This window comes from Ammospiza nelsoni, chromosome 9, assembly GCF_027579445.1.
Source record: "Ammospiza nelsoni isolate bAmmNel1 chromosome 9, bAmmNel1.pri, whole genome shotgun sequence".
In the NCBI taxonomy this organism is placed as follows: Eukaryota; Metazoa; Chordata; class Aves; order Passeriformes; family Passerellidae; genus Ammospiza; species Ammospiza nelsoni.
Window position 1 is genome coordinate 19,992,548 of NC_080641.1, and position 26,760 is coordinate 20,019,307.

Consider the following 26,760-nt stretch of genomic DNA (forward strand, 5'->3'; position numbering starts at 1 on the left):
TGGCAGGGGCTGAGGTGAGGTGAGGTGGTGTCGCTCTCGGTGCCGGAGAGGCGGCAGCGCGGAGCTGAGGGGTTCCTCTGGCAGGGGCTGAGGTGAGGTGGAGCTGAGGGGTTCCTCTGGCAGGGGCTGAGGTGAGGCGGTTCGGTGCCCTTGTGGCTTTTCATTCGGCCGTGTGTTTACTGGCTGAGGCTGGCAGCTTTTTCGTCCCAGCCTGGGTGTTTTGCCACCCAGAGAAAGGGTCGGGATATCTGTTTATTAGGAGGGAATTTGGTGAGTATTAATAGAACGTTTCACATGATTCAGATGCTGTCCACTTGCCGCTGAAACCTCCTAAAAGATTCAGCTGGAAACCGGATTAAGTATTAAGGCCGGAGACCATCTGCGAGCCCTGTCAGTAAATCCCTGCAGCACGGTGGGTGCTTGGGGCGCCTTTCCAGGCTGTAAGTACATTGTGAAGTTACTGAGGGCTGAAAATGCAACAGTACTGGTGTTCGAAAGTATGTTAAATTATTTTGGTGGGATTAGTAACATTCTGTAAAATGAAAAGATTAAATAATACAATGTGTGGTAAGAAAGTATGTGGTAATGATCTGGGTAAAATGACGGGCTAGAAAGGATACGTTTCAGTGACATACAGATGTCAGAATGGGCCGTGAAGAATAGAAAGTGAGTTGTTTATTCTTTGAATAAGAAAGTCACACACAGATGCCTTTAAGGCTTTTGTGAGTTGTCCCCTTTTATGAGCATCTAGATAGGTTCTTTATCTGTGTATTGTCTTGTGTAGGTGGGCTGGTGTTTGGCCAGTGTCAGCCCACCACATTCAGTCAAACATAGGAAGAAAGGCTGAGGACATTGCATGGAGACACCTGTGTTTTGATGAATAATTATCTAATTAACCGAATGTAGGGGTAATTGGCAGTCATAGTGATCATATAACCAGGTTTAGGCCCATGGCATTACTTAAAACCATAAAGATTATGACTGCTTCTATGATATATCACATAGGATAACCAGGCTTGATTGCATTTGTAATTCATGGTCCTGGCTACTTAAAACTTGGTATGTACTTGACATTAGTCAAACGTTATAATTTTGTTGTTTTTAGCAAGAAAGTTTTAAATGTTAATACCTAGATGTAAAAAGTCACTGAACTAGTCCAACCTAGACACTAGAAAAAAATAAATGAAACTACACATGTAATCTTCACTGGACTGTTGCTATAAACTGGCATGGTGTTTGGATCAGTGCCTTCACATTGCAGATATTGGGTTAGTGTGTTCCAGTCAGGGCTGAGCAGAAGCCCCTCTGGTCAGAGTAGTCACAGAAAATGTAGTGTGTCATGGGTGTGCATACTTGGTGTGCAGTGAGCCCAGACTTGCTCTGTGTTAGCTGCATTTTCCATGTATGTGTCACTGAAACCTTCACGCTTCTTAAGATGACCCAGATAGTACTTGAAAAATTGTTTTCCTTTACATAGAATGCAGGTTGTTTCCTGTCTCTAATTCTGTCTCCTGCAAATATGGGGAGTAGAATAATATAGCATATACTTTGTAAAAAATTAGTTTTCCCTTATTCTAATTATGTAGTCTTAATATTTGTCTAGGTTGTTCTTATTCCTCCATTAACATTTTTCATGGTAATGTGATTATTTTTCAGCCTCTGTTTTAAGTTCGTGTGATATAATACTGCCCTCTTTAATTTATAATAAATTTTCATGCCAGAAGAACACAGTCAAACTGTAATGGCAGTTGATGAACTTCAAGCCATAATACAAAGATGTGTAAGTAGTTTTCTTTCCTTAGAAGTAACAAGTGTCAGCAGTGTGATTTCTTTTCATATATTAGAATTAAAGCCAAAATGACCTCAAAAGACAAGTCAGTTGTTGGTAGAACTCTTCATGGGGCAGCTGAATTCAGCCTCCATGTTTCATTGACTTCTCTGTGGTGCTTATCCCAAGAAGCTTGGTTATTTCTGCTTCTTGGAGATGGAAGTGTTGTACCTAGGAACAAAAGCTGGTAGTTGTAGAAAACACATCTTCCAAAGAGAATGCTGTAGTCTAGACTTAGTGCTATTGAAATACTGCCTTGTCTTGTGTAGTAACTTGGTAGCTTTTTTAATATGTGGAAAATGTATAAAAGTTACAATGATACTACATTTAATTTTGAAATGAAAGCATGGATTTTCTTACTTCTTAATTGACATTGATAAGTATGGAGTTAAACATTCGTATTTTCTTTCTAGCAAATTCTGGAAGAAGCTGATTTCAAAGGAGAAGATTTTAATCTGTTTCAGGTAGCAGGTCAGAAGTGTTTGGAAGATGGATATGCAGCTCAGTTATTAGAAGTAATTCAAAATGAGAAAAACAAGGTGAGTTTAAGTTTGCACTACATATTAGTGTTTATTAACATCATTAATATAAAACTGCTTATTAAGAAGGAAAAGCTACTTTCTCTATGGAGCAAGGCTGTACATATGAATAGCTAATGGGTTGCTCTGTGTTAAGTGCACATAGTTCTGTATTCAGGTAGCTCACAGAAACCCAAGTCATGGTAATCTTAATAAAGCCATTAATAACTCCTTTGTGAGTGAAGCAGAGGGAAAAGAAAGCAGAAAAGCATAATGAGGAGAAACAGACAGTGTCCCACTTCCACAGGACAGGGATTTCAGGTGGTGTACTGGGTCTGGATGGCATGGGGTTGGCTTTCTTCATGGCAGCCTGCATAGTGCTGTGTTTTGGATTTGTGACCAAAAAGGTGCTGATAATACACCAGTGTTTCAACTACTGCTGATCAGTGCTTGTGCAGCATCAAGGCCTTCTCCCTTTCTCACTCTGCCCGCAGTGAGCAGAGAATTTGGGAGGAGGCACAGCTGGACAGCTGACCCAAAGCAGTGAGATGCTCCAAACCATACAACACCGTGCTCAACAGTAAAGACACGTGGGTAGGGTCCCATTCCAAAGCAGCTGTTGTTTGGAGGCTGGCTGGGCATTGGTCTCCTCGTGGGAGATGATCTGCATCATTGCCCATCATTCCCTGCTGTATTTTCTCTTCCACTTATTACATTGGCCTTATCTCATCTCTGGAGTTCCTCTGTTTTGCTCTTTTGACTCTGGCCCCGATCCCACTGAGGGACAAGAGCAAGCCAGCAGCTGAGGGGTGCTTCATTGCTGTTGGGGGTCAGCCTACCACAAATGGATATAACAATACTGGCCAATTACAGGAGCCAACTAGGCTGATGCTAATTTGAAATACTAATGTCTGTGGGCACTAGGGATGCTGAGACAATATACCAAATTGAGCAGAGATAAATAGAAAGTTCAGAAAGAAAGTGAAGGGTAGAATATTTTAGCAATGTTACATGGAGTTCATAATCTATTACAGGGGGTTCACAATCTGGTTTTGAATTTTGTGAGTTTGGAGTAACAACTGAAAGTCTCAATCTCCTCGTGAATAATTTGTCCAAGTGTTCTTTTAGCACAACTCCTCTGCTCAGTCCCATTTTAAATGTATTGTCATGGACATGTAGAAATATTGACATGTCAATAATTAGAAGAAAACTATACAAAATTTGTGTTTATAGGTATGGGCAGAGGACACAATGTGTGTCAAATTATGGTAACAGTTGCCAAATATTCAGTGACAGTGATAGTTACAACCAGGACATTGATCTGTTGTTGCTTTTGGTCTTTATGTATACAATCTTTCTGGGTTTAAAAGAAATCCAGTTTTGGTTTATTCTCTGAATATCTGTTTTTTAGGTTATCATCAAGAACATGGGTTGGAATCTCATTTCTCCTCTTGTTAGATGTATTTTTATGTATAAACAAGAGGATGATAAGCGAGAACACTGCCTGAGGATACTGGATCAGTTGGCACAGGTATGGTTTTGAAATACATGATTATGATACAACAATGTTAGGGAAGTTCTGCACAAAAAGGGATTCAAGATCATTAATCCATGAAGCTAATACACCAAAGGCCAATTACACAAACATGTTTGTACAATTTGATTCTGATAATATTTGCATAATGAATCTGCATCACTACTTGGGTAAGCTGCTCTTAGTTCAACATTCCCTCGCCTCAGTTTAAAGGTGGAGAGAATTCTGAATTCATGGTGCATGTTCAGTGGGTAGGGCTTTTTGTTTGGAAGTGGTAGGCTCAGCATCAGAGGTGTGGTTTTCATATGAAAATGAGCTAGGTTGATCTGAAGGACACAATCTTACCTGATTTAGCTAGCTTGAGTAAAACTTACAGTACATTGCTAAATGTCTTTTCTAGTATCTAATTCAAGGTCTCTCCCTTCATGTTCTCTCTTTAGTTTCAAAACTGTGCTGCAGGACCTTGCCATTTTCCACTTATCTCTGTCTGAATAGTATTTATTGTTCTCTATTTTATGATTCACTCAGAAAAGTCTTTTCCTTAAATCCTTCACCCTTCCTCAATATGAGAATCATTACCTGATGATTCTGATGGAGTAGGAGCAGAAAAATGTTTTAACCTGTAAAAGACTCGTTCTCTTTCATTTATGCACTCCAAAAGCAACTTGCAAACTTTATAGCTTGAGTTAAATTCACACTCAAATTCTACTTCTCTCTCTGCTCCAAAGAATTACTTTGCAAAGGTACTCTGAGGTTTTTACAGCCCATTCAAATCAGGTTTAGTGTCAGTTTTTACTCTTATATGTTTTCAGCTCATATGAAAGTGTCACACAGGTATGCTCCACAGTAGATGTTAATTGTAGGCATGTACTTACTGTTTCATATTTGTTTTCTTAAATCTTATCTTGGATGTTCAGATCTTCTCTCTCAACATTCAGGAACTTCTGTATTCCATGTTAATTATTTTTTTGAGTATGACCACGGTTATTTAAAAATATGCATTGTTCCTCTCTTGCAGCTCTGCAATCCAAAGGAACTTTTTTTGGGTTTACTTGAGCAGATTGAGCAGACCTCTGGAGAGCAAGTGTGTCAAACTGTCATGTTATTGCTTCAGCCTTTGCAGACAGGTGGGATTCAGTTTATCATGTGATTTCTGAATTAAATTATTTTCTCATTTATTTATAAATTTAGTTTAGCCATTGCTGGAATGGTTTCAGAATAAATCCATCCTGAAAAGCTTTACAGTGTATTATATTCTGCAAAATAACACAAGGCATACATTTCATACTTATATTGGCCTGTTAGAAAAAAAAAATAGATGAAACTAATAGCATCAATTGAAAAAGCAATATTCAGCTATTTGTCATCATTTACAAGAATGTGGTCCTATGGCAGTTATATTTAGAGGTGTAAAGCACTCCTACTGTTGTTGCAGAAATAGGGAATCACATAGATTCGTGAAATTCTTCATTATCTGACTTTTAAAACATGCAATTCTATTTTTTATAGTCTAAAACTGTAATTTTGACTGAAGCATGTTGAAATACTTTATTGGTGAGGGGGAATGTTATTCTGGCTCACACATGAAAATTAAAATGTTGGGTTTGGCCAGTCTTTAAGTAGGTAACAAGCAGTACTTTCTGATTTATTATAGAGATGAAATGAAGTGTTGTGTATCAAGTAGAAGACTGATTGTAGCAATGTCCAGGATATGTTATTGTATTGTTAGAATTTAACAAGAGAAATGTGTAATTTTTTTGGGTAGCCATTCTGCAATTAGTCTGCACTGATCCAGTTAAATGGAGAGCCTCTGGTGCTGCTTCCTCAGCCTGGGAGAGTGTCTGTTATTTTTGCCATGGAGTAAAAACCAGGGTCAGTTCTCAGCAGAAAAACTGGGCTATTGTCTCTAATTTTGCTAAGCACAAAAGGAGTCAAGTACTAAATGCATTTTCTGGGTCAAATATGTATCATTTCACTTAGCCCAGTTCTAGAAAACATTGTTTTAGTTCTCATCCTGCTGCTGTGGAGAAAGGAAGAACATTGAAATGTGTGCCAGATTTAATATTTGTTATTTGCAAATACATGGCCATGGTAACTACAGTATATTAAATTAAGTGATGATGTTTAGTCTTCCTGGATTTGCTCATGTGATTTCAGGTGTCAGTCCCTCTCCTTCCCTGAAAACAAAATGTTTTCTTTCCTAGTCACGTTGTTTTTCTTCATGTTTTCCTCTACTAAGTAAGTAATAACTTAATGTCTCAAAATGTTATCTCTTCTTTTCCTCTTTTTTATTTTCTTTGCCCAGTGCTTTTGAAGCTTCAGAACAAGAAGGCCTACTCAGTGGGTTTGTCATTGGCCATGATTATGAATCAGCTCACTCCCTTACCTGTACCTTATACAAAACAACAAATACAAGAAGATAAACTTGGTCTCTGTCAGTGTTGCAATGCAGTGGTGGACTTTGCTAAACCTTTTGTGAGTGAAGTTGTTAAAAATATGGAAAAGTCATCAGAATACAATGACATGGAGCTGAAAGAAGAATTAATAAAATTGTGAGCATTTTATGTTTGTCCTATATATTCCTGTAACTTAACAAAATGAATAGTAGGCATTTATTACATAGGTAGCAAATAAATAATCTTTTAGTGTTTTACAATGCTGCCAACATATATCTAACTAATGTGGTATTTTGATAAAGAACCCTAAACAGATCTTATATATTCATGCTTTCTATTTAGTAGAGGGAAATGGTAAAATGGAAATTAGTTGCTGCATTGTGAAGCTGAGTTGGTATTCCTCTGTTCCTCAAACTTCCAACAGTGAGAACAATCATAGTCTGGAGGTGAAATCTAAATAAAGCTTCTACAGGAGATGTTGAGTTTTTATTTTTTTATTCTCCTTGGAGTACCTTGAATAGCAGCAGCTGATATGAGTATAGGCATTATTCTTGGTTATCAATGACACTATCATAGTCTGTATTTATGACTGTACTGGTGATTTATTCCACCCCTTTCTTTTCCAGCTGTATGCAAAGCCTGAAATACCCATTATTGGCAGCTCAGCTTGAGCACCTGGAGGGCATTGAAGAACATCCTTTTCGGCAGTTTGCCACTGAAATTACCGTGAGTGCAGTGGAAATGGATTACAGTGTGTGCAGAGCCAGTGGTCCAGTCCACCACTGCCTGTAATTGTTCTAGTGCTCATTTCCATTTCTGTATTGGTTAGTGGGGTGACTTAATGGGCTGTGTAAGGTATATCCTGCCTTTCCTGTTGGGCACAGTCTGAAACCATGTTCTTCATGTTACTTATGAATTACCTTCTCTTCTCTTTCTCAGTAAACTTCTGTTTATGGCTTTAAGTAGTGAGAGCTGAAGCTAAGGTCAGTAAGTCATGTTTAGACTGTATGACATTGTGCATAATCCTAATTTTCCAAAATGTGCCATCCTGGATGTTGGGTTTGGACAACTCCAGAATAGTGAGCTGACCTTGATCTCCCTGTTTCTCTGTAATATGTTCAAGAGGAGTTACATTATGTCCTCAGCCATAGGAAGGGTGTGAGGGGGTAACCCCTGTAGTATTTCTGATTTACAAATATTAGGGGTTCCTTGTGTTGTGCATCATGAGAAAGAAAGGCCATACAAAGCAAATCTAACTTTAAATCAGGGCTTGCCTGTAGCAGCTAAATGTTGTGTTCCATATTGATTAGTGAGAAAAAACTCAAATACTGAGTTTTCTGTGATCTGAAAACCACAGAGATTTTATAACATAATGTTTTCATGAATTTATTGTTACTCAATGTTAGCATTGGGGATAAGGAAGCTGAACTAGGAATTTACAGTTGGTCTTCATTCTCTCTTTGGCTAACTTCTGTGTGCTTGACTTTGCTATCTTAGTAACATTTTTCTAACACTAGTTATTTTTCCTCCAGGATTTTTTATGTGTGTTTGTGCATATATCATAAATACCACACGTTTGTATTAATTAATATACTACAAACATACAATTTATATATTACAAGCATTTATATTAATTTATATGCACGCTGTACAAGAGAATGTATGTAAATACAGCTAGAACTTTAAAACTTAATTGACATACAGTTATTTTAAAGGCAACTATAGGAAATCTGTTTTCATTTTTTAGGACATTTTGTGTAATATGGGAGAATTGATACCATTAGTGTTTGTACATCATAAAGGCAAAAATCCACACTGGGAGAATCAGGAGTTTGCAGACATAGAGCGAAAGAATTCTGCTGATTCTTTGGCATGTCTGTCATACCTGATGTTTGTTCAGCATTTTGGTGTTGAATGCTTTCCAGTGGTTTTTAGGTAAGAACTATTCTTTCTTGCTCATTGTAAGTCTGTACTTTGAAGATTCTTTCTGAATGGAAGAGAACTTTATTTGTGAATAGTTATGTATGAAAACTGTATTTCAGTAGTGTTAATTTTATGTCAACATTTGAGCATTTATATTTTATGTAACTTATGTTTCATGAGAACATACTCCTGCAGATTAGTCTAGTGTAGTTTAAATTTAGATGAACTGTCCTTTAAAAGAAACTACTATGATTAGTCACGTGCTGAAAATTAATGTGCATTAATTGTTCATTTACATATCTATAGACAGTTTCCCCATAAGAGTTCTTAACAGTGATTTGACTTACAATTTTTTGTCTATTTAAAAATCAATAATTTTAGAAAGAGATTTTTATTTTTTTAAATATATTAATTATGTGGAAATGTATATGGCTTATGCAGTTTAATGTAGCTGGATTCTTCTCTTCTAGTCCTTCATACCTTCTGCTGTGCAATATGACACATATTGAAGTGCTGCTGAAAAGGTAGAGTTTGCAGGTCTAGATAGTGAGTGTGATCTTTTACAGTAGCTCATTAAAAAAATTTGAAATATTGATAAGTCCAGAGGAGGTTTACAAACTTGAGCATTAAAATGGCAAGTTTCACTACAAGATATCTTCTCTTACTAAGAAGCAGAAGTTGTCTAAACATTTATGTATTGTTTTCATCTTGTATTGTGATACCATTTTTAGAAACCTTGTTCTGAAAATGTAAAATTAGTAGTTTAAACACATGCAGAATAATTAGAGTGTATACTTACTTGCCCTTCTATAACAATTATTACTAAAGGCAACTATTGTGAAAATATTATTTGGATGTATTTTGACATGATATGCAAAATGATTAAAGGTCAGGCTTTCTAAAGGAAACCAAACTTTACTATATTTACTATGTGATTATTTCACCCTCCATAAGCGGCAGTGTTACCAAATGGCTTCTAGCACTGCTATGGAAGGCAAGTTTCCTATTCTGACTGTTTATAATTTAATTTTCTTTGGTAATCAGTGTCTCAATACCTGTGGGAGATGACACTGCTTTTGAGCACGTATAAATACTGAGGGGAAAAAAGTAATTTTTGACTGTGAAGAGATAAGTCTAATGTTTATTTCTCATCAGCATGTTTATTCTAAAAATCTTTGGGAAGAATAACAAAGATCCTATATTTAAAAAATGGAATGAAAATTGTTGAGGAACAAGTTCTTGTTAACCTCTGTTCTACTATTTCTTCTGAAATATCAACTGTCTTTTTAATTCACAACCTTAAATCTGATTTTTTTTCTAGAACAGAAGAATCTGTATTATCTAAAGGACTTGTAAGTTGTTTTTTTAAATTTTTAAATTTTTGATGTTACAATGTTTTATTTTTTCAGTTTGAGGAATGGTAGAACTTCTGTTTGTCCTTCTAGGAGAGGTATAAATGATAGTTCAGATAATATTTCCAGAAATATTTTGAGGCTTAAGTATTTTTCAGTCATACAAATACCTGTATTTATTGAACTTTACAGTCCTGCATAAATGTTTAAGTTACAGCTATCACTTATAACTGCAGCTGCTTATCTGAATGAGTATTTCTGAGTGAAGGCTGTTTCAGCCATGAAATGTTAAGCTGATAGTGTTCTGTATATGTGCATACTGTTGACATCTTTCTGTTCTTTTCCACACCTGCAGGATCTGTTTGAGAGTTGTTTATTGAGAATGGAAGATAACAGCCTTCTCCATCACTATTTAGAACTCAGAGGCTTTATTAATGTACCTCAGGTAATAAAAAGCAGCATACAGGAGTCTTCAAAGTTTGATTAGAAATCATGCCTAGCTGTCCTCTGGGTGTTTGACAAGAGGCATCCTACTGGACCTTTACACACCTGTGCTCTTAAATTGAAACCCTCAGTGTCTTGCTGTACAGAATTGTCTTTGCTGCCTGCTGCAGCATGAAGTTCAGTGACAATTCCAACACACCCAGTGCATGTGCAGGTCACTGAAGGTGCAGGTGGGCACAGATTTAGGTGAAAGGTGGTGCTTGCTCATTTTTATCTCCTTGCCAGCCTTGGCTACGTTCTTACCTGCCCTGCAACCAGCAGCACAGGAATAGTGTTCTTGCAGATCAGCCCTGGGATTCTGACCGCTGAAGAAAGCATGAATTTCTCTGATGAGAATCTTCTATTCCCTGGACATTCCCAATGTTCTGTGGGTTTTTTGTTTGGTTTGTTTTTTTAAAGCCTTGAGTAGACTATTATGTTACATCACACTGACTATAATCTGTATGTAATTATAAATTGTATTTCCTTTCTCTGACTGCAGGATTTGGTGAAAATTATGACCCTTTGTCCCATGGAGCATATGGTATGTTAAGTGGCCTACAGAATCAGTTGGATTCTGAATGCTGAGTTAATGTTTTTTTAGAATTCATCTGAAACGTCTCTGTTTTCTTTAGAGAAAGAAGAGTTTAAATGTTTTGCAGTTGTTCATAGACAAGTTTGATACAGAAGGAAAATACACATTATTCAGGTAAGCATCCAAGCACCAAAGGCAGTTTGTGTAATCTCAGCCCTAGTGCATCTTAATTGTATCAATACATTGATCTCTGACAGAATTTCCATCTGATAAGCCACATTAATTTTACTATGTTAATACTTTGATAAATCATGAATTTCAATTGTCTCTTATAAAATTAGCTATCTTCTGTAAGCCAGTGTTTAAAGGTTACATAGTCATACTGTTCTTCTGTGGTAAAACTCCCACTTAGCTCAAAACTTAGATAACATTCACTAACTCTAGGGGCAGCTTTAAAGAGACAATATCTTTGTTTTGTTTGTTTGAAGGTGTTTACTGAAGACAAGCAACCATGCTGGTGTGGAAGGATACATTATTAAAAATATAAAGGATCAGATTCACTTAGCATTAACGGTGAGGCTGTTACCAATAAAAACCAAGTTGTCTTCTCAAAATTCTGTCAGTGTGGTATTGAGAAAATGTCTACAGCTTAAACTTCTAGTGGTACATTAAAAAAATGCACTTTGAAAAGACACATAAGATTAGAAAATTTTTTTAAAAACATTACTTTTGCTTTTTCTGTTTATGCATATTTAGGTTATAATTTTACAGTTGTATTTTTAATTGCAGTATCTTATTGTATTTTTCTAAGAAGTTACTACCTTTTCTGTGCTTGAAAATAGATTTCTCTCCTAAAGTGAAACTGCTCAGTACATTGTTTTATCCCCACAGTTCCTCATTTTTAAAATATAATTCAAATATTACAGTTCAGATAGAATTATTAATTTTTGCTTTGCTTTTATGATGACAGTGTTTTATTATGAGTGCTTTGCAAATGATAAATCCATCAGGAAGAGCTGGGCTAGATCAAAGCCATTTTAATCTCATATTTTATAATAATTATACCAGAAAGTTGGGAAAGTTAATTAAAACTATATTATTAACTTTCTACTATACAGTTTCAGAATTCTCTTACTTTGTTTCTTCCATTTCTTTCCTGGCTGACAAAAAAATTTAAAATTATGAAGAGGCTGTTTTGTGTACTTCACTCACATGTCAATATTAAAAAACATTTCTTACAGGGTTTGATTTTTTTAAACATTTCTGTTTTATGCAAGTTATTGTTACAGTATTTAAGAGCTAAATTTTGTACTCAGCTGAACTTTTTTTTTCAGAAGGAGTATGACAACATTTGGTTTACAGGACATCACCTGATCTCCCTTTTAGATTTAGTACTTTCACTTCCAGAAGGTGCTGAGACGGATCTTCTGCAAAACTCAGACAGGTGAGTTGGAATCACAGTTACAAGCTTTTCTTCTTTCTTCATTATGAAAAAAGACTTTGAACTACCTTACTACAGTGATGTATGCTGCCATGTAATTAATGAGGTGACAGCATCAATGTATTTTAAGGTTTTGCAACTAGAAATGGACATGGTCACTTATTTTAACCAGCTCTGTGTAGAAGAATGTCACAATGCTATTACATTAATTTTTAACAATAAAAAAGGATGTCCTTCTCCATTCCCCAGGGATGTAAGACTTCAGATGTGAAATGCCATAACTAATGGGTAAAGCATTATTTCCTCAGGAATGTGTGGTTTGTCAGCTCTCTGCAGAAGCAGCTGAAGGAATAAAAGCAATGGGATGTGGTGGCTGATATCATACAGGGGAATAATAATTAGATGCAACCTATGGTGCAAAGCCTCTTTGAGGCAGTTTCACAGATTGCTACTGGGAATCTAGAATCTTATGAGTAGGATTACAGATCCATCTGAACAGTAAATAATTGCATTAAAAAAAACTCAAACAACTGAAATGTGTCTGAAAAATCTTGTGTATGTAGGGTAGGTCTTCCTGTATGATAAGTACTATGATGCTGCTTGTGCTTGTAAATCAGTGGGGAGATAATGTCCAGATGGACACATACCTGCTTAAAGAGCCCAGAAGTATGATGGTTAACTGTGCTTGTTATCTGGAAAAAAACAATTCATAATCTGCTCAAAAGTATGGTAAAACAAAAGCAAAAAAACAAAAAGTACATTCAAAAGTAAAAATTCAGTACAGTAATAAAGAAAATTGTCACACTAGTTTTAAATCAACTTTGGATCACTAGTGATATATATTATAAATCCTGTGATAAGGTTCTGTCTCTTGAGAGGACTCTTTCCCTCCCAATCACCAGCCCTCTGCAATCTGATGGCAGTTTCAGTTTTACTTGCAAAGTGTGAGCTGTAGTATGGACATCACTACACACCATGCTCTAGGTGGAGCTGTACTGCTCAAAGATGGGGGCTTGCTTTTTGTACAGATGGGTTCTCCATACCAGCATGTCTGGCTGATAGACAATTAAAATTACAGTCCTGATAAGAGGTATCTGTGTGTTTGTAATTCACAGGGTTATGGCATCACTGAATCTGCTGAGGTACTTAGTCATTAAGGATTGTGAAAGTGACAATCAGGTATGTACTATTTGATTTGAAAGTGATTGATTAGCTGAGAGATGGATTCACATGAACACTCTTATCCCTAATAAAAAAAAAAATGTGGGTTTTGCATTTTTGTTTGCAATGGTTGGTTCCCCAGAAGTGATGCTTTTATTAAGACATTAGGAAATACATGATATGGTGCTTTGTTTTGATGAAATTGTTTGCATAGATACTGTTCCTATAAAGAAATTAATCCTTTTACTCTGCCTGTTGAACTGATCTGTCTCCATAACAATAGAGTATGTTACCACAAAATCACATACCCAACAATTATTCCCACATGAAAAAATAGTTATTTTTGCTTATTTATTTGCTGGTATCCCTCAAACCACCAACTGGATATCTTTATAGCAATAACAACACAATAATATAATTTATTGTTTTCTAAAATACAGAAAAAAATTCTGATCTACTTTTAGACTGATTTGAAAATTTATCTAGGAATTAATTTTGTAAGTACCCAATAATGTTACTAATCCAATTAGAATAACAGTGAAATAACTAGTACTGATTGCTGAAACTGTAATGAAAATGAAAAGCAAAAATAGCTTTCAGTGGGTGCATTTCTAATTTACCATTTATTTAGTTATTTTACTAAATTTACTATTTATTTAGTTATTTTACTATTTATTTACTACTTAATATTGGTAAACTGTATCTGTCATATTTAAGGGGTGATTACTATTTAAGTACTCATAGTGGTCTCCTCAGTTAGATGTAAATACATGGCTTTGTAAGAAAAGTAAGAATTCCTCTTTTATTATTAGTAAAAAACTACACATAGTAGCACTCAGCTGCTCTAACAGTGCTGTCTAGTACCTGGCAAAAAGAATGTCCATACAGTTTGAGGAAAAATAGCATCACATCTTCTGAAGATTTTCCCTTAAATTTAGCCTCTGTCAGTTCTTCTTGACTTCTTCCCTGTCTCTCTTCATGCAGTGCAAGTGAGGCAGAAAGAAAATGCCTCCTTCCACGTCAATTCAGATATTTTGATTGCTGTGTAGCAAGCATTTTCATTAATAAAGTTTAAAAATAAGTCTTTTCTAGAAAAGTTCCTTTTTTAAGCCACATTCTGGTGGAAGTAATTACTGTTCTTATTTGAACTGTTAACTGTGTCATCTAGTATTAAAAATCGCTGAATTTTCCACTGTCGTTGGTGGATTCGCTGTATTTAAAATAGAAAATTCTTATTTTTATTGTCCTTATTCTGCCCTCTGAGGATACTGCCTGAAGAAAGGAGTTGTATAAATGGCTCCTATATACAAAGCAGCCTTTGTGTCTTTGGATTTGTTTCCTTCTACAGCAGTTTGTAGCAAACCCAAGCTTATTTTCCTCTCTGTAACCCTGAGCAGCCTTGGTTTTGAGCATCTTTCCCTTGCACCTCCTGCTTCCTGAATGCCATTATTGTAACTCCTTTCTGCCCATGTCAAACTGGGAGAATTTTGTTGTCGCTGTGGCTGCTGTGCTGAAGGATGGGAGAGTAGAATATCCAGTAACATTCCTATAGGGCTTTTAAAATGCAATATAGACAATTGGGAAGCATGATATTTATCACAACTTTCATTTAATTCAGGAATGTTAATTTAAATATTTGTTCTGTTTTACTGCTGAATTATCTGAGAGGAGCCTACATATGCCATTTACTTGCTATAGAGATTCTAGCCTGAGGAAGGGCCTAGAACCTCCCCTCCAACACATCCAGATTCGTTCAGCTTTGCTTACAGGAACAAGCTGAAAATGTGCATTTCCATTGCTGTAGTTACCAGCCTACACACTAAGTCCTCCCTACCTTCCAATAACCTTTTTTTTTTTTTTTTTTTTGACTGCTTCATCAGCCAATCAACAAATAATGTAGGGGAGAGGAAGAGGAGCTGAAATACCCAGCACAATGCTGCTCATGCTTCAATGCATGACTCTGAATTATTTTTTTCTCTTTTCCTCCCTGCACAGAAGTATATGTTATAAAGACTAGTTAAAAAACTTGTGCTCGAAGCTTAGTATTGCAATGCTTCACTGAAACTGGTTTGTAACCTTCTCTGTTCTGTTTGACTAGACTGGTGTATGGACCACACTTGGCAAGATAGAGCAGAATTTCTTAAAACCACTGCGTGTAGGACTCAATATGTCAAAAGCACATTATGAAGCAGAAATTAAAAATAAGAAAGAAAACAGAAAAGGTCAGTTTTTTGTTGGTTTTTTATTCTTAGGTTGTTCATATCTAGAAACTTTGGTAATCCTTTGGAAATGAGGAACTGGTGAATGCTGCATAGATCAAGTTTTATTTAACTGTTGCCACTATTCCAAATTTCAAATAATAATTCAGTAGTTGCTGAATTAAAAATTTTCATAATTGGTCAGAAAAATCTGAACTTACCTGTCATCACATTTGTAAATCTTATGGAAACTTGATAGAACTGTCACATGAAGACCTTCAGAACTTGTTCTGCATTTATACTTTTGATTTTAATGTTACAAAGGAGAAACTAAGTTTCTCTGAATGCATAACCCTTAGATTTCAAACCAGGTGTGGGAGGGTTAACAAAAGAAAAAATAAGTCACAGTGCTCTCTAAAGCCTGAAGCATTACATTCATTTTTTAAAATACATTATTTTTTTATCTGACACACAGAATCAAATTTTGCTCTGGGTTAAGCAGGCATGTTGCATGGGGCACAAGAGCTGTAGCTGCTTTAGGCAATATCTCTGTATGTCACATCCTCTGTTCCTTGTGGTCTCCAGTATAATTAAGATAGCCCAAGGAATTTGTGTCTGCTACTAAAAATGTCAATATAGTTTTTTGCCTCTAGTCCTATCCTCTTCCATTGCAAACTATGTACTTATAAGGCAAAGAAAGGGACTTTTTTCTTCAAGACAACCTGTGGATATCTCTCTAAAGGGAATCCTTCAAAATTAATCAGGAAGCTTTTTTCTTAAGTGCCTCTTACAGTTCTCTAGCCTTTGACAAAACATAAAGAAATTTGAGTTTGGGAGAGAACATCTAAATTGTAACAGTAAATGGTTTAGCTTTCTTCCCTTGTGTTCAATCTTTGTAAGCATTACATTGAATTTCAAATATGTGGTCTGAATGTAAGAAGTTTTTCCCTTATTTTTCAGACCCGTCCTTGTAGTTTAGCCTGCTGCAAGTAATCTGTCTGAAACAGAGAGGCCTGCAGCCTTTTCTTAATAAAATAAGTATTTAATGTCTGGATTCATTTAGTCAAACTAAAAAACTCCTACTATCTCCCTGGATGTGGAAATACTAAAAATGTATCAAAACTGGGCCAGATAACATTTTATTCTTCATTTTGAAGAGCATGTGAGCTCTATAAAATTAGTTCCAGTTGCAGATCTTGCCTGTTTAGTAATGTAGGAATGTGTGTTATACAAAGTATAAAGATATCACCCAACTCCAGTTGCCTTCCTTTTAAGGTTCAGCACCCTCTGTCATGTGTTTTGTCAATCCCTAGATTTCTGTTCTTAACAATTGCTGTCATGAAATGTTGATATTTTAAATATTCTTTTAATTCTAAGGGCCATGTTGGTTTCTTCATGTTTTCTTCTGCAGAGGCACACAGTTCTAACACAGTTTGCTCTGTAACTGTTAGTGGGGAAAAGATGCCTGCCATGACTACTGGAATGCAGCTTCAAGTGAGTGTGCACTTCCCTTCGGTCACTCAGAAGTACTGACTTTTTTTTTTTCAATGTGGAGACAAAAGTAAATGTAAAATGTATAAAAAAAACCCTAATAAAAATAACACTTATCTTTCTTGTCATTTCAGGTTTTACACTCAGCTCTCTTCACATTTGACTTAATAGAAAGTGTTCTAGCTCGGGTAGAAGAACTCATTGAAGTGAAAACAAAAGCTGTAATGGATGAGAATAGCTAAGGCAGCTGAAGTGTTTGAATTAACATCCTCCTGACAGGATCATTGGATCATTGGCCCGAGACTCCAGTTGCAGGGGAGGCTATGGCCCTGTAAAGAGGAGCAGTTTAGAGGGGCCTCCAGAAGAACTGCAAATGCTGCTCTTCAGAAGTCTCATTGCTGGTTTTTTTTTTCTTTTGCTCTTATTGCATGTAATTTGGAGATATGGTCTGTTTACTCCTCTTCAGAATTTGATGCTTTATCTTAAGTTTAGAAACTAAAAAAACAAACCAGGTGTGTTCCTCTCTGTGGCAAGGAGGTATGGTTAGGCATTTATTTTTTTTAATTTTCAGAATTAGTTGGGTAATAGTTGCTGACTGGAGTTGTGAATTACAAAGATTTTTATCAAGTGATTGAAGAACCATTAATTCAAAAGCCCTGATTAAGCAAAAGGTATTTTTATTAGCACATTTTAATGTTGACAAACAAGCTTCTCTATTTGCAGACAGGACTATAAGGTACAGATAACTAACACTATAGAATATACTATGTATAGATAGTACAAACCCTGTGGCAAAGGAAACCAGGTTTAAAGAAAAACAACCTTGGGCCAAATAAGATGTAAGAACTTGGTAACATAACAGATAACACTTATGTTTAAAAGCAGTGTAAGGTTGCATACATACAGCTGTTGTTTTTAGGGATATCTGTATTTTGGAATTGTTTTAATCATCCTTATCTTTAATTGTACAGCTTTCTTTAAAATACAGTAATTTTTTGGGGAATTATTAATAAACAGATGAGCCTCTAAGGTCAGAACCAAGTTAAAAATAAGGATGACTTTCCTATAGTGCAGCTAAACCACTTTTTTTCCCTCTCTAGAAAGCACATTTGGTATCAAGTATGCTATTTTTCATTGTATAGCTATTTAATATGAATTTTCATGCCAAATGCATATGTTGTATGTAGTCTTTTGAAATGTAACTATATTTTAAAGAACATTCTATATTTTGTTTAAAATGTAGACACTCTATTTATGAATAAAAACCCAAATATTAAGTTAATTATGGTGCGATTGGTACTCCTGAAGCATCTTCCAAACTGGACTTTTTTCTATTATTTGGGCTTTTGTCATTTCTATTTTGCAACGAGTATCATCTGCTTGTGGCTTGGAAGTTACCTTAGAGAAAAGAAAAATGAGTAGAAAAAAGTGACTTTAGGTAATAGAATATTCAAGATTTTATTTTTCCAATAGTAGAAATGCAAAATTATTTAGCAGTGAAATTTGATTTTTGTGTTCTCAAGCAGGTGTTCAGGAATGCTGTACACAGAGGTGATAGTATTTCAACAGGAGTTAACAGTAAGTGAAGATAACTTAACAGTAGTAAATAGGAGCCAAAGAAGCTCTTAGATATCTGATTTCTTTTCTTAAATGCTATTAAGAGCTATTAAGTTACCTTTAACAGTAGTTGAAAGACTCAGCTAATGCATCAGAGCACCAGTTCTACCTTAGTGTATTAATGGATTGTGGTCAGTATAACCTAAAAAGTTCCATTAAGGAAAACCAAGTATTTTATAGCTCTTGGCTTTTCCTGAGTAATACACTAATATTTTTAAGTGTATGCAACTGGACTTACCTTAGCCATAGTTAGCATTAATTTAACAGTTTCAGCAGGATTATGAACTGGTATTACACGTAAATTGCTGCCCAGGAATCTGCACATCAAAATAAATAAGGTTACTTTTAGAATATGTATTTAATTTGTTATGCCATAAAATTCAAACAGCATTCCCACATGAAGTAACAGCTTTTTAGTGTGCAGTGTTACTTACAGGGAAGGCTGCTTTTATTCTGAAAGGCAAGTGCAGCATTCATGCTGTTTGTAAAGCCATCTGTCCCATTTCTGTACCACTTATTTAGGTGGGATTTGGAAGGGCTCATTTCTTTATCTAGGTCTCTTCAACAATCAATCAGCACTTCTTAAGCATGTGTACATTCAGAGATCTAAAGTGTCTTCTGTGATATTGCTGAAGGCTCTCCTCAGTGGCAGTAAAAAATATTTGAGTTGTTTTTATGGCTGTGGAAGAGCACAGCAAAGTATCTAAAAACACTGCTAAAAATACTTCAGAATTTGAACTAAGTCTTTGTAGTGTAGTATAAATAAAACAACCTGTATTCCAGACACGATTAAAATAATGGGATAATTCCACTACTTTCACGTAAAGACTTGTTCACTCAATACTTTAACCTAAAATTATTTCTTTCTATAAATAGTGTTATTAATATGCATTCATTCTTGAGAAGGGGATCTGAGGATTTAAAATAGTAGCATGAGTTGTTATTCAGTGAGATTATGGAGGAGAGACATCAAAGCTTAGGCAAGCACAGAGCCTCTCCCTAAGAATTGCACCTTAAGTGTGTCGTAACAATGAATTACCTTTGCTGCTGTTTTCTGTTGTAGAGCTAAAACAGGAGAGGCACTTCACAGCAAAGAATGAGGAATTTTAAATAACCAAAAAGAATTTAAATAATGCAGATGAAGTGCCCAGCTGCTCAGTTGCACAGTCCCCTGTGACCTCCCCTTGTGCCCACCACCTGTTCTTCCTGCAATCTGGCTGATGACTTGGAGTCATTCACATTAGGACCTCCTGCTGCTAAGGTATCTCAGCTGAACTTGTCTGCCCTTGCTTCTCATTAGCAAAAATAAATGCTACAGGCACTGTCCTTCTCTAAGCACAGGCACTCGGGTCCCTGGTGAATTTTGCTAAAATGTGATGTACAAACAAGGGCTGGATTTACGTTTTGAGATTAGGGAAATAAATTGGTGCAATTTTGCTCATACTAGAATGGGCTTAACAAAGCATGAATGAACAAAGTGCAGCAAAAAAACAATTACATGTACTTACCTAGATCCACGAAAATCTATTTCTAGAAATAGTTTTGCTTCTAATAACAGCAGGTCTAAATTTAGTGTTGTATGGACAGAATACTGGTCATTTGAACATGTCTTGCCTTTCCTCCAAGGTATTTAAATTTACCATGCAGATGTACTAAGGTTTTTTGTGGAATGCTCATTTAAGCTGTGATGGTAAACACTACTTTTCTCCCACTTCCCCCTTGCTACACACAACTCTGCATAAGGTGTTCATGTTGTTAACAAGAATCCTGTAGTTTTCTTGTTAATAATAATGAAAAATAATCCTTCCCCAACTGCAGCAAAAGCAGAGATAAGGAGAAAGGAGCAGTAGTAGAAGATAACCTGACAATACTAAGTGACTGTTTTTTAACAAATCCAACAGGTGATTTGTAGTTTCAAAGAAACACAAGTTTCAACCCCACCAGGAGAAGCTCAGTTAGTGATCACAAACAGTAGCAGAACTTCAAGCTGCCAGGTAATAAAAAAAGCACATGCATTTAAATATATATATATATATATATATATATAGATATATATATAGATATAGATATATATAGATATATGTAATTGTCCATTGTCAACATCAATTTGATATTGCTTGCAATGAAAAAACAACTTTAATTTTAATAAAATTACCAACTTGCCAAATGGAATGCAGTTCCAAAATATCACATTTTAGTCATCAGCATGTGCACAAAACCCATTGTTCATAACCACAAAGTAGATTGAGAATTAGCATTGCCATCACCTGAATAATGTGGTCTTGCTGAATGGTAGCTGAACTTTTAAAACCTCTCATGAAAATTTACAACATTTTCACAAACAGGTAATAGATTTCTTACATTTCATCTCATACACTCTTTATTCATGAGCATTTGGCAGAATGCCCAGGATTTAATGGAACTGGTGCTAGCTACTTAAGGAGGTAAAGATCAAAGACTTCATTAGAATAGTCACTTCTCTGAGGCCAAGAGTGACAACCAACTGCAGTTAGGGCTACTGTACCTACAAGAAAATAGTTCTGACTACAAGCGGAGCACAATCTGATCACTGTTGTCAGCTATTATGTACTAAAATATGCAAGTTTTCAGACTTCATTAGAAATCAGAGATAAAAGTTTTAAACAAACCAGTTTTAATATAGTTTTATACTTTTGGTGTAAAATAACGTTGATTATTTAATTGTTCTAGCACAGTGTAACAGATGCTGTTCCAAGTAAACATTTTAAAAGCTGGTAAAAAATCTGCACTTTACACTACAGCCTTTTTTCATGACATAAACTTGCCTGCTCTGTTTTGAAAATGACCATGAAAATATGGTTATAGAGCTAAGAAAATTGTCTAATTTTCCAATTAGAAAAAAAAAATTTAAATAGTTATGCTCCATAGCCCTAAAATGATTGAAAGGAATCTTATTTGCTTTGTTTTGAGGAACATCCTCTTTTGTTACCTGTGATCTGGCAGATTGATTCACTTGGTATTCTTTTTATTTGCTATTAATAAAAAAATGCTTTAAATAATTTTTTACAGTGAATTAGTAAAATAAAATTTGTGTATTCCTGAAATAATTCACAAAGGGTAAGGCTGGAAAGGACCATAGTGTGTCAACTCCAACCTCCCTGCTCAAGCAGGGTCATCCCAGAGCACACTGCACAGGATTGCATCCAGATGGGTCTGGAATATCTCCAGTGAAAGAGACCCTACAACTGCTGTAGGCAATCTGTTGCAGTGCTCAGTCACCCTCACAGTGAAGAAGTTCTTCCTTGTGTTCAGGTGGAACTTCCTGTGCATCAGTTTCTGTCCATTGCCTCTTGTCCTATTTATTCCTAAAATAATGTTTCCAAATCCAAGACTGCTATTTCATTTCTTCTTAGCAATATAAAGTTCAGTTTGATGTTGAAATCATACCTTCTCTGAATCCTGAACATGACACTCCATTCTTCTGGTCCATGAAGAGCAGCTGACAAAAGCAAAAAGCTGTTCCGATGGATGTTTATGAACTTCTGAATTCTTTTGTAAAACTCTTCTTCCCCTGTCCTGAGCAAGTCTTGAGTGTCTGACAGAATAAATGCAATGCCTATTGGGGAAACTGCTGTAAGTGTACAGGTCATGGCAGTAAAGGGATTAAGTTCTCACCACAAACTGGAAAGCACAATTCTTAAAGCAACCATTAGTCTGAAACACAGTGGAACAGAACGTGAATGAATTTCTACATCTCTGACAGGGAGATTTGGCCAGTGATTGCTAGTAGTTTTAAGATAAAACTACAAATATCTCAGGTTATTTTTCTACTGTAACAGCAAAAAACCACCAGCAATTCCATCTACTGAAAGCAGACACATCTAAATGCCTTTGAGAGCATTGCTTCAGGAACAAGCAACTGCTATAATGGAATGAATTAGGGGCAAATGCAAAGGCTGACTGAAAAGCTCAGGAAGTCCTGTTTCTAAATGAAAGAAACAGCTGTAAAATCTTAGAAGTTAGCTAAACTGTCTACCATGAAAAATGAATTTACATCTCGGTCAACTTAAGTCGTTGTGAAAGGGAAAGTTAAGGCTGAAGTTTAGGAGGGTTAACCCTGAGCATACAAAAGTCGATCTCAACGTGTGCTAGTCCTTAGAGTTCAGGCAAATGGAACTATCTCATCTACATGTCTACAACATCATCTGTTCTAAAAAGGAAAACCAGCTCTTTCATGTTTACAATTTCAGTGATTTCTTAATCAAATCCACTCAAATAATCCTTTTCTTGCCTCCTCTGCCACTACTAGCTGTGCAAATTCAACTTGGAGTTTGAAAGCCAATGGCTCTTACATTTACAGCCATGTATATGAAAGATCTTGATGGCAGCTTATGTGCTTGTGGCATTTAGCATGTTTGCTCAGTTATAACACAAATTTACTACACAGTTCAGCTGATGATCACCAAATATCATGTAGCTGTTGTATAACAGGTCCAAAAAAAAAAATTACAATGAAAGTGGTTAATCCCCAACATTATCTGTTTCATCCTCTGATTTACCTACAATCATAGCCCAACTCCTTCCACTACTGCACAACATCCCAACAAGGTAGATTTTTTTCGGTTTAGTGTAGCCCACAACTAAATAACTGCCCTGACTCTGTACTTCTTTGGATTTTATGATTTAAAAGCATGAACTTTAAAGTAGTGTACCAGAAAGAGGAAAAATCACAGATCCAGTTTCCACTGATTCTGAATATCGAACTCGGTGTTGTTGCCTCTGCAGAACTGTAGAAATTTCATGATCCTAAATAAATTTTAAAAGGTTATTTTGAAAAGTTTTCAGTCAACAAATTAGAAATATTCTTAAAGCATCAGCTAGACCACTATAGATAGACCTTTGGCACTGTTGTTCAAAAAGTATTTCTTATTCCACTAAAAATTAAAAAAGTACTAAAATGTTAAACATGATCAGTTTTGAAGTATTTGATTGGAAGTTACCAACACTGAATAATAATTATGTATGTGTATGTTCAGTTTGTCTTAGGAAACTCTTGCATTATGCATAAAGAAAGTTTTTTTTACAGTCTGTTTTGGTAAGATGTGCTAATAGAGGATTTGCAGAAGGGAGGATCATACAGTAGTGTGTTTCTGTGACTGGTTAATTAGGCTGCATTATTTTCACAGATGTCAGCATCTCAGCTGGAAAATCGTTCAGCAATTTTATATGGGACATGATTTTCTTTAAAGCTTTTTGACAGAAAGCAATCCACACAGGAAAAGTAGAACATTGCACTATGCAGGATAATCATCTACAGAATGGAATGTGTTTGGATGCATTTTTCAGCCTGCAAAAAGCATTTCTGCAGTATGTTCCACAGAAGCTGCACGAACACACATATATTAAAGGTTAAATCACTGAGAGTTTTTAGCTAATAACATGTTCTTTAACCTACCCATTCAACACACAGCCAGCCTGCTTATGTAGGGAAGTGCCATGATTTAGTGGAAGAGTACAACAGAAAATCTGGATTGCAAGTGAACCTCGAAGGAGACATTAACCAGAAATGTCACGCTTTCAATTGTCTGGAAAGGGTACACTCAGTGGCAACTGCTTGTAAGGTTTAGCTACATTTTACAAAAAAAAATCTCATATTCAAAGCCACTGTTGGATTATTTAATGTATAAATATAAATAATGTCTATATGAAAATGATAGTTCATAACCAAAACTGATACAGAAAAGCTGTAGGTGCACAGTTTGTGGTAATTGGGGCTGTGGCTGAGCCTCATCCCCAGTGGGCACAGCTGTGAGCAGCAGGTGAGCAGCACTGACAGCAACGAGCCAGGGAGTGCCCAGGGGCACTGAGCAACCACCAAAGGGAACAGAGGGCACACAGGTGAAGGGCATCAAGAGGAGGGGATAAAAGGTTGGGACAAAGAGCAAGAAGGCCAGAGCTTGCAGCCTTCTGAAATAATGTGATGTTACTCTGCATGGGCAGAGACCTGAAGCCTTCTGATGTGGTGAGGTGTTGCTCTGTTTTAAAGCTTTCTGAAATGGTATGGTGATACTCTGTGTATTATGGCTGTAACAAAAAGCCATCTTGGATTTGTATTCAGTTCCCTCCATTGCTTTGCTTATGAGGAGGCCTTACTAAGAGCAGTAGTTTTAAGTTGAGCTGAGGACAGGAGGGAGTTATGCTGGTAGGGCTAATGAAATCACTGCCATCCATTATCTCCCACCATATTATGGCACAAACATGCACAGTTTACAGGCTGTAAACTCCAAAATGAGCAAGTAAGTATAGGCTTTAAAGTGAGGTGATTCAGGAATTACTCCAACACGGTTCACCCATTTACACAGCAGAGATGGGGTGATAACCTTGTCAGCCAAGCTTGCATAAGACATCCCTGCTTGTGAATCAAAGCTCTCTTGCCTCTAAATTCTCTCCAGCTGGCATGAAATTGGCCTCAGCTGCAGAAGCTAATTACCAGCTCCTTGACATACCCTTTCACTTTACTTGGGAACAGAGTCAAGGCTTCTGATGTTAACAGATAAAAAATATATATTAATATCTGTAAGACTCAGTATTTTAAACTGAATTATGTACTTACAGGGTAATTGTCTACCCCTATTTGATACTGCATAGGAAAAATTAAAATATTTAGGGAGAAATTCAGAAAAAAATCAGCAACATTTCTGATGGAATTATTTATAGAGCAAACTGAAAGAGGCATCAGTGCAGTGCAAAAACGATGAGTCAGGAGAATATCCTAAAGCAGTGTAACTCAGAATAGCAGGTGGCAAGAATACTAAACAGATATGGAAGTAGCTAGGAGAAAATACAGTTGCACACAAAAATAACCAGTATTCTAATACAAGCAGTTTCAGACTAATATCTGGTTTATCCTGAAAAAGATGTACTCATTGCAATTGATTAAAATATTCCCATATACATAATCTAGGAAATTCTTTCAGCCTTTCCTAGTGAGTCAGATGCTGGCTTTGACAAGGGCTGTCCTACCTGCAGAGCTGTGCTCATAATGACCGTCGTTATCCACTTTATCTGCTCCTGCCCACAGCTTTCTGCCATTTTTTTTCAGTGGTCTAATAGCTCTGCAGTGAGGTGTCTCTTCTGAAAAGTTTGGGAAAAGAGAGACCACAAATATTTCCCGCCAGTTAACGAGGTGAGATGTGTGAAGCACAGGGATACATTAAAGAGCTGATTAAAAACCAGCGGAGCGCCGCCAGCAGCGGGAGGAGGCCGAGAGGTTCCCCTCAGCCTTTGTGCCAGCAGCTCCCGGTGCCAGCCTCAGCCTGGCCCTTCCCCGCCCCGAACCCGTCCTGGGGCAGCGCTGGAGCCCCGGTAGGAGCGAGAGGAGGCTGGGACCCCCTCAGCCTTTGTGCCAGCTGCTCCCCATGCCAGCCTCAGCCTGGCCCTTCCCCGCCCGAACCTGTCCTGGGGCAGCGCCGGAGCCCCGCGGCGCCTGCGGGAGGGGGCAAAGCAAAGGGGCAGCCGGGCGGCGGGGAGGGAGCGGGGCCCGCTGTCAGCCTCGCACCTCGGCCTCAGCCCTCACGCCTCAGCCTCACGCTCAGGAGGAGCCCTCAGCCCTCACAGCTCAGCCTCACCCTCAGGCCTCAGCTCTCAAACCTCAGCCTCACGCCTCAGCCCTCAGGAGCAGCCCCGCGACGCCGGAACCGCGGCTCCGGGGAATGCTCGCCATGGGCGGCCAGTTCTGCAGCTGTTTGTGGGTAAGAACAGGCCAAGTTATTTTCTATAGAAGTTATAGAAACGTAGAAGTTTCACAGGACAAAAATGCAAAAGCAAGGGACTGTTGTATTGCGCTAAATCAGGCATGATTTCTTACAAGAGACTGCGCCACTTTCAGTGAAAAAGAAATACTGAATGTGTTGAAGTTTCTTTTTTAATCATGTAAGGGGAAATAACCCTTCCACATGGTCAGGAAGAGCTGGGATGCTGAACCATTAAAAGCACTGGTACCCAGCTCTGCTCTTTAGCCAGGCATGAATCTGGATTGTCATACTGTCTTCTGAAACTGGTATTTTTACCAAAAACCAGATATTTTAGTAAAAGCTTTTTCTTTTTAATCACTTTTAAAGCATTTTAAAATAGAAGAAACTAACCTTATTTATGTATTTTTAGAATGTAATTACAAAGAAATATAAATACTGGATTTAGGCTCCTGATAGATACCTTTTTTCCCTGGTAGCCACTTACTGTGCTTGAAGTTGGACACTCCCACCCAAACTCAGAATATCATTTGAGAAGCATCAAAGTACAATG

At 36.8% G+C, this 26,760-nt stretch overlaps 2 protein-coding genes across 3 annotated transcripts; one reads left to right on the plus strand and one right to left on the minus strand.

Moving 5' to 3' along the window:
• Positions 1–44: 44 nt before the first annotated feature.
• Positions 45–18,142, plus strand: GLMN (glomulin, FKBP associated protein). Of its 2 annotated transcripts, none has more exons than XM_059478684.1 (20): positions 45–92; positions 304–440; positions 1,657–1,780; positions 2,242–2,367; positions 3,758–3,877; positions 4,899–5,007; positions 6,186–6,432; positions 6,903–7,002; positions 8,024–8,211; positions 8,670–8,723; positions 9,521–9,551; positions 9,907–9,996; positions 10,537–10,578; positions 10,670–10,743; positions 11,058–11,142; positions 11,904–12,013; positions 13,126–13,189; positions 15,270–15,393; positions 16,781–16,863; positions 16,995–18,142. In XM_059478684.1, the coding sequence occupies exons 3-20, from the start codon at positions 1,715–1,717 to the stop codon at positions 17,100–17,102; spliced, it is 1,821 nt and encodes a 606-aa protein (XP_059334667.1). In that variant the 5' UTR covers positions 45–92; positions 304–440; positions 1,657–1,714; the 3' UTR covers positions 17,103–18,142. The 2 variants fall into 2 exon arrangements, with proteins under 2 accessions (XP_059334667.1, XP_059334666.1); XM_059478683.1 differs by lacking the exon at positions 45–92 and adding an exon at positions 105–131.
• Positions 18,139–25,586, minus strand: C9H1orf146 (chromosome 9 C1orf146 homolog). Its single transcript, XM_059478685.1, has 5 exons — positions 25,480–25,586; positions 23,169–23,262; positions 21,904–22,072; positions 18,716–18,794; positions 18,139–18,258 (listed from the first exon to the last, which is right to left on the minus strand). The coding sequence occupies exons 1-5, from the start codon at positions 25,546–25,548 to the stop codon at positions 18,139–18,141; spliced, it is 531 nt and encodes a 176-aa protein (XP_059334668.1). The 5' UTR covers positions 25,549–25,586.
• Positions 25,587–26,760: the final 1,174 nt, after the last annotated feature.

Excerpts from the sequence above, each read along its gene's own strand:
- C9H1orf146 (XM_059478685.1), bottom strand. The coding sequence starts at position 25,548 with ATGGCAGAAAGCTGTGGGCAGGAGCAGATAAAGTGGATAACGACGGTC. Across the intron at positions 23,263-25,479 it reads TTATGAGCACAGCTCTGCAG|GATCATGAAATTTCTACAGT; the intron begins GTAGGACAGCCC and ends AAATTTATTTAG. Across the intron at positions 22,073-23,168 it reads TGTGATTTTTCCTCTTTCTG|GCATTGCATTTATTCTGTCA; the intron begins GTACACTACTTT and ends TTTCCCCAATAG.
- GLMN (XM_059478684.1), top strand. The coding sequence starts at position 1,715 with ATGCCAGAAGAACACAGTCAAACTGTAATGGCAGTTGATGAACTTCAA. Across the intron at positions 3,878-4,898 it reads TACTGGATCAGTTGGCACAG|CTCTGCAATCCAAAGGAACT; the intron begins GTATGGTTTTGA and ends CCTCTCTTGCAG. Across the intron at positions 8,212-8,669 it reads TGCTTTCCAGTGGTTTTTAG|TCCTTCATACCTTCTGCTGT; the intron begins GTAAGAACTATT and ends CTTCTCTTCTAG.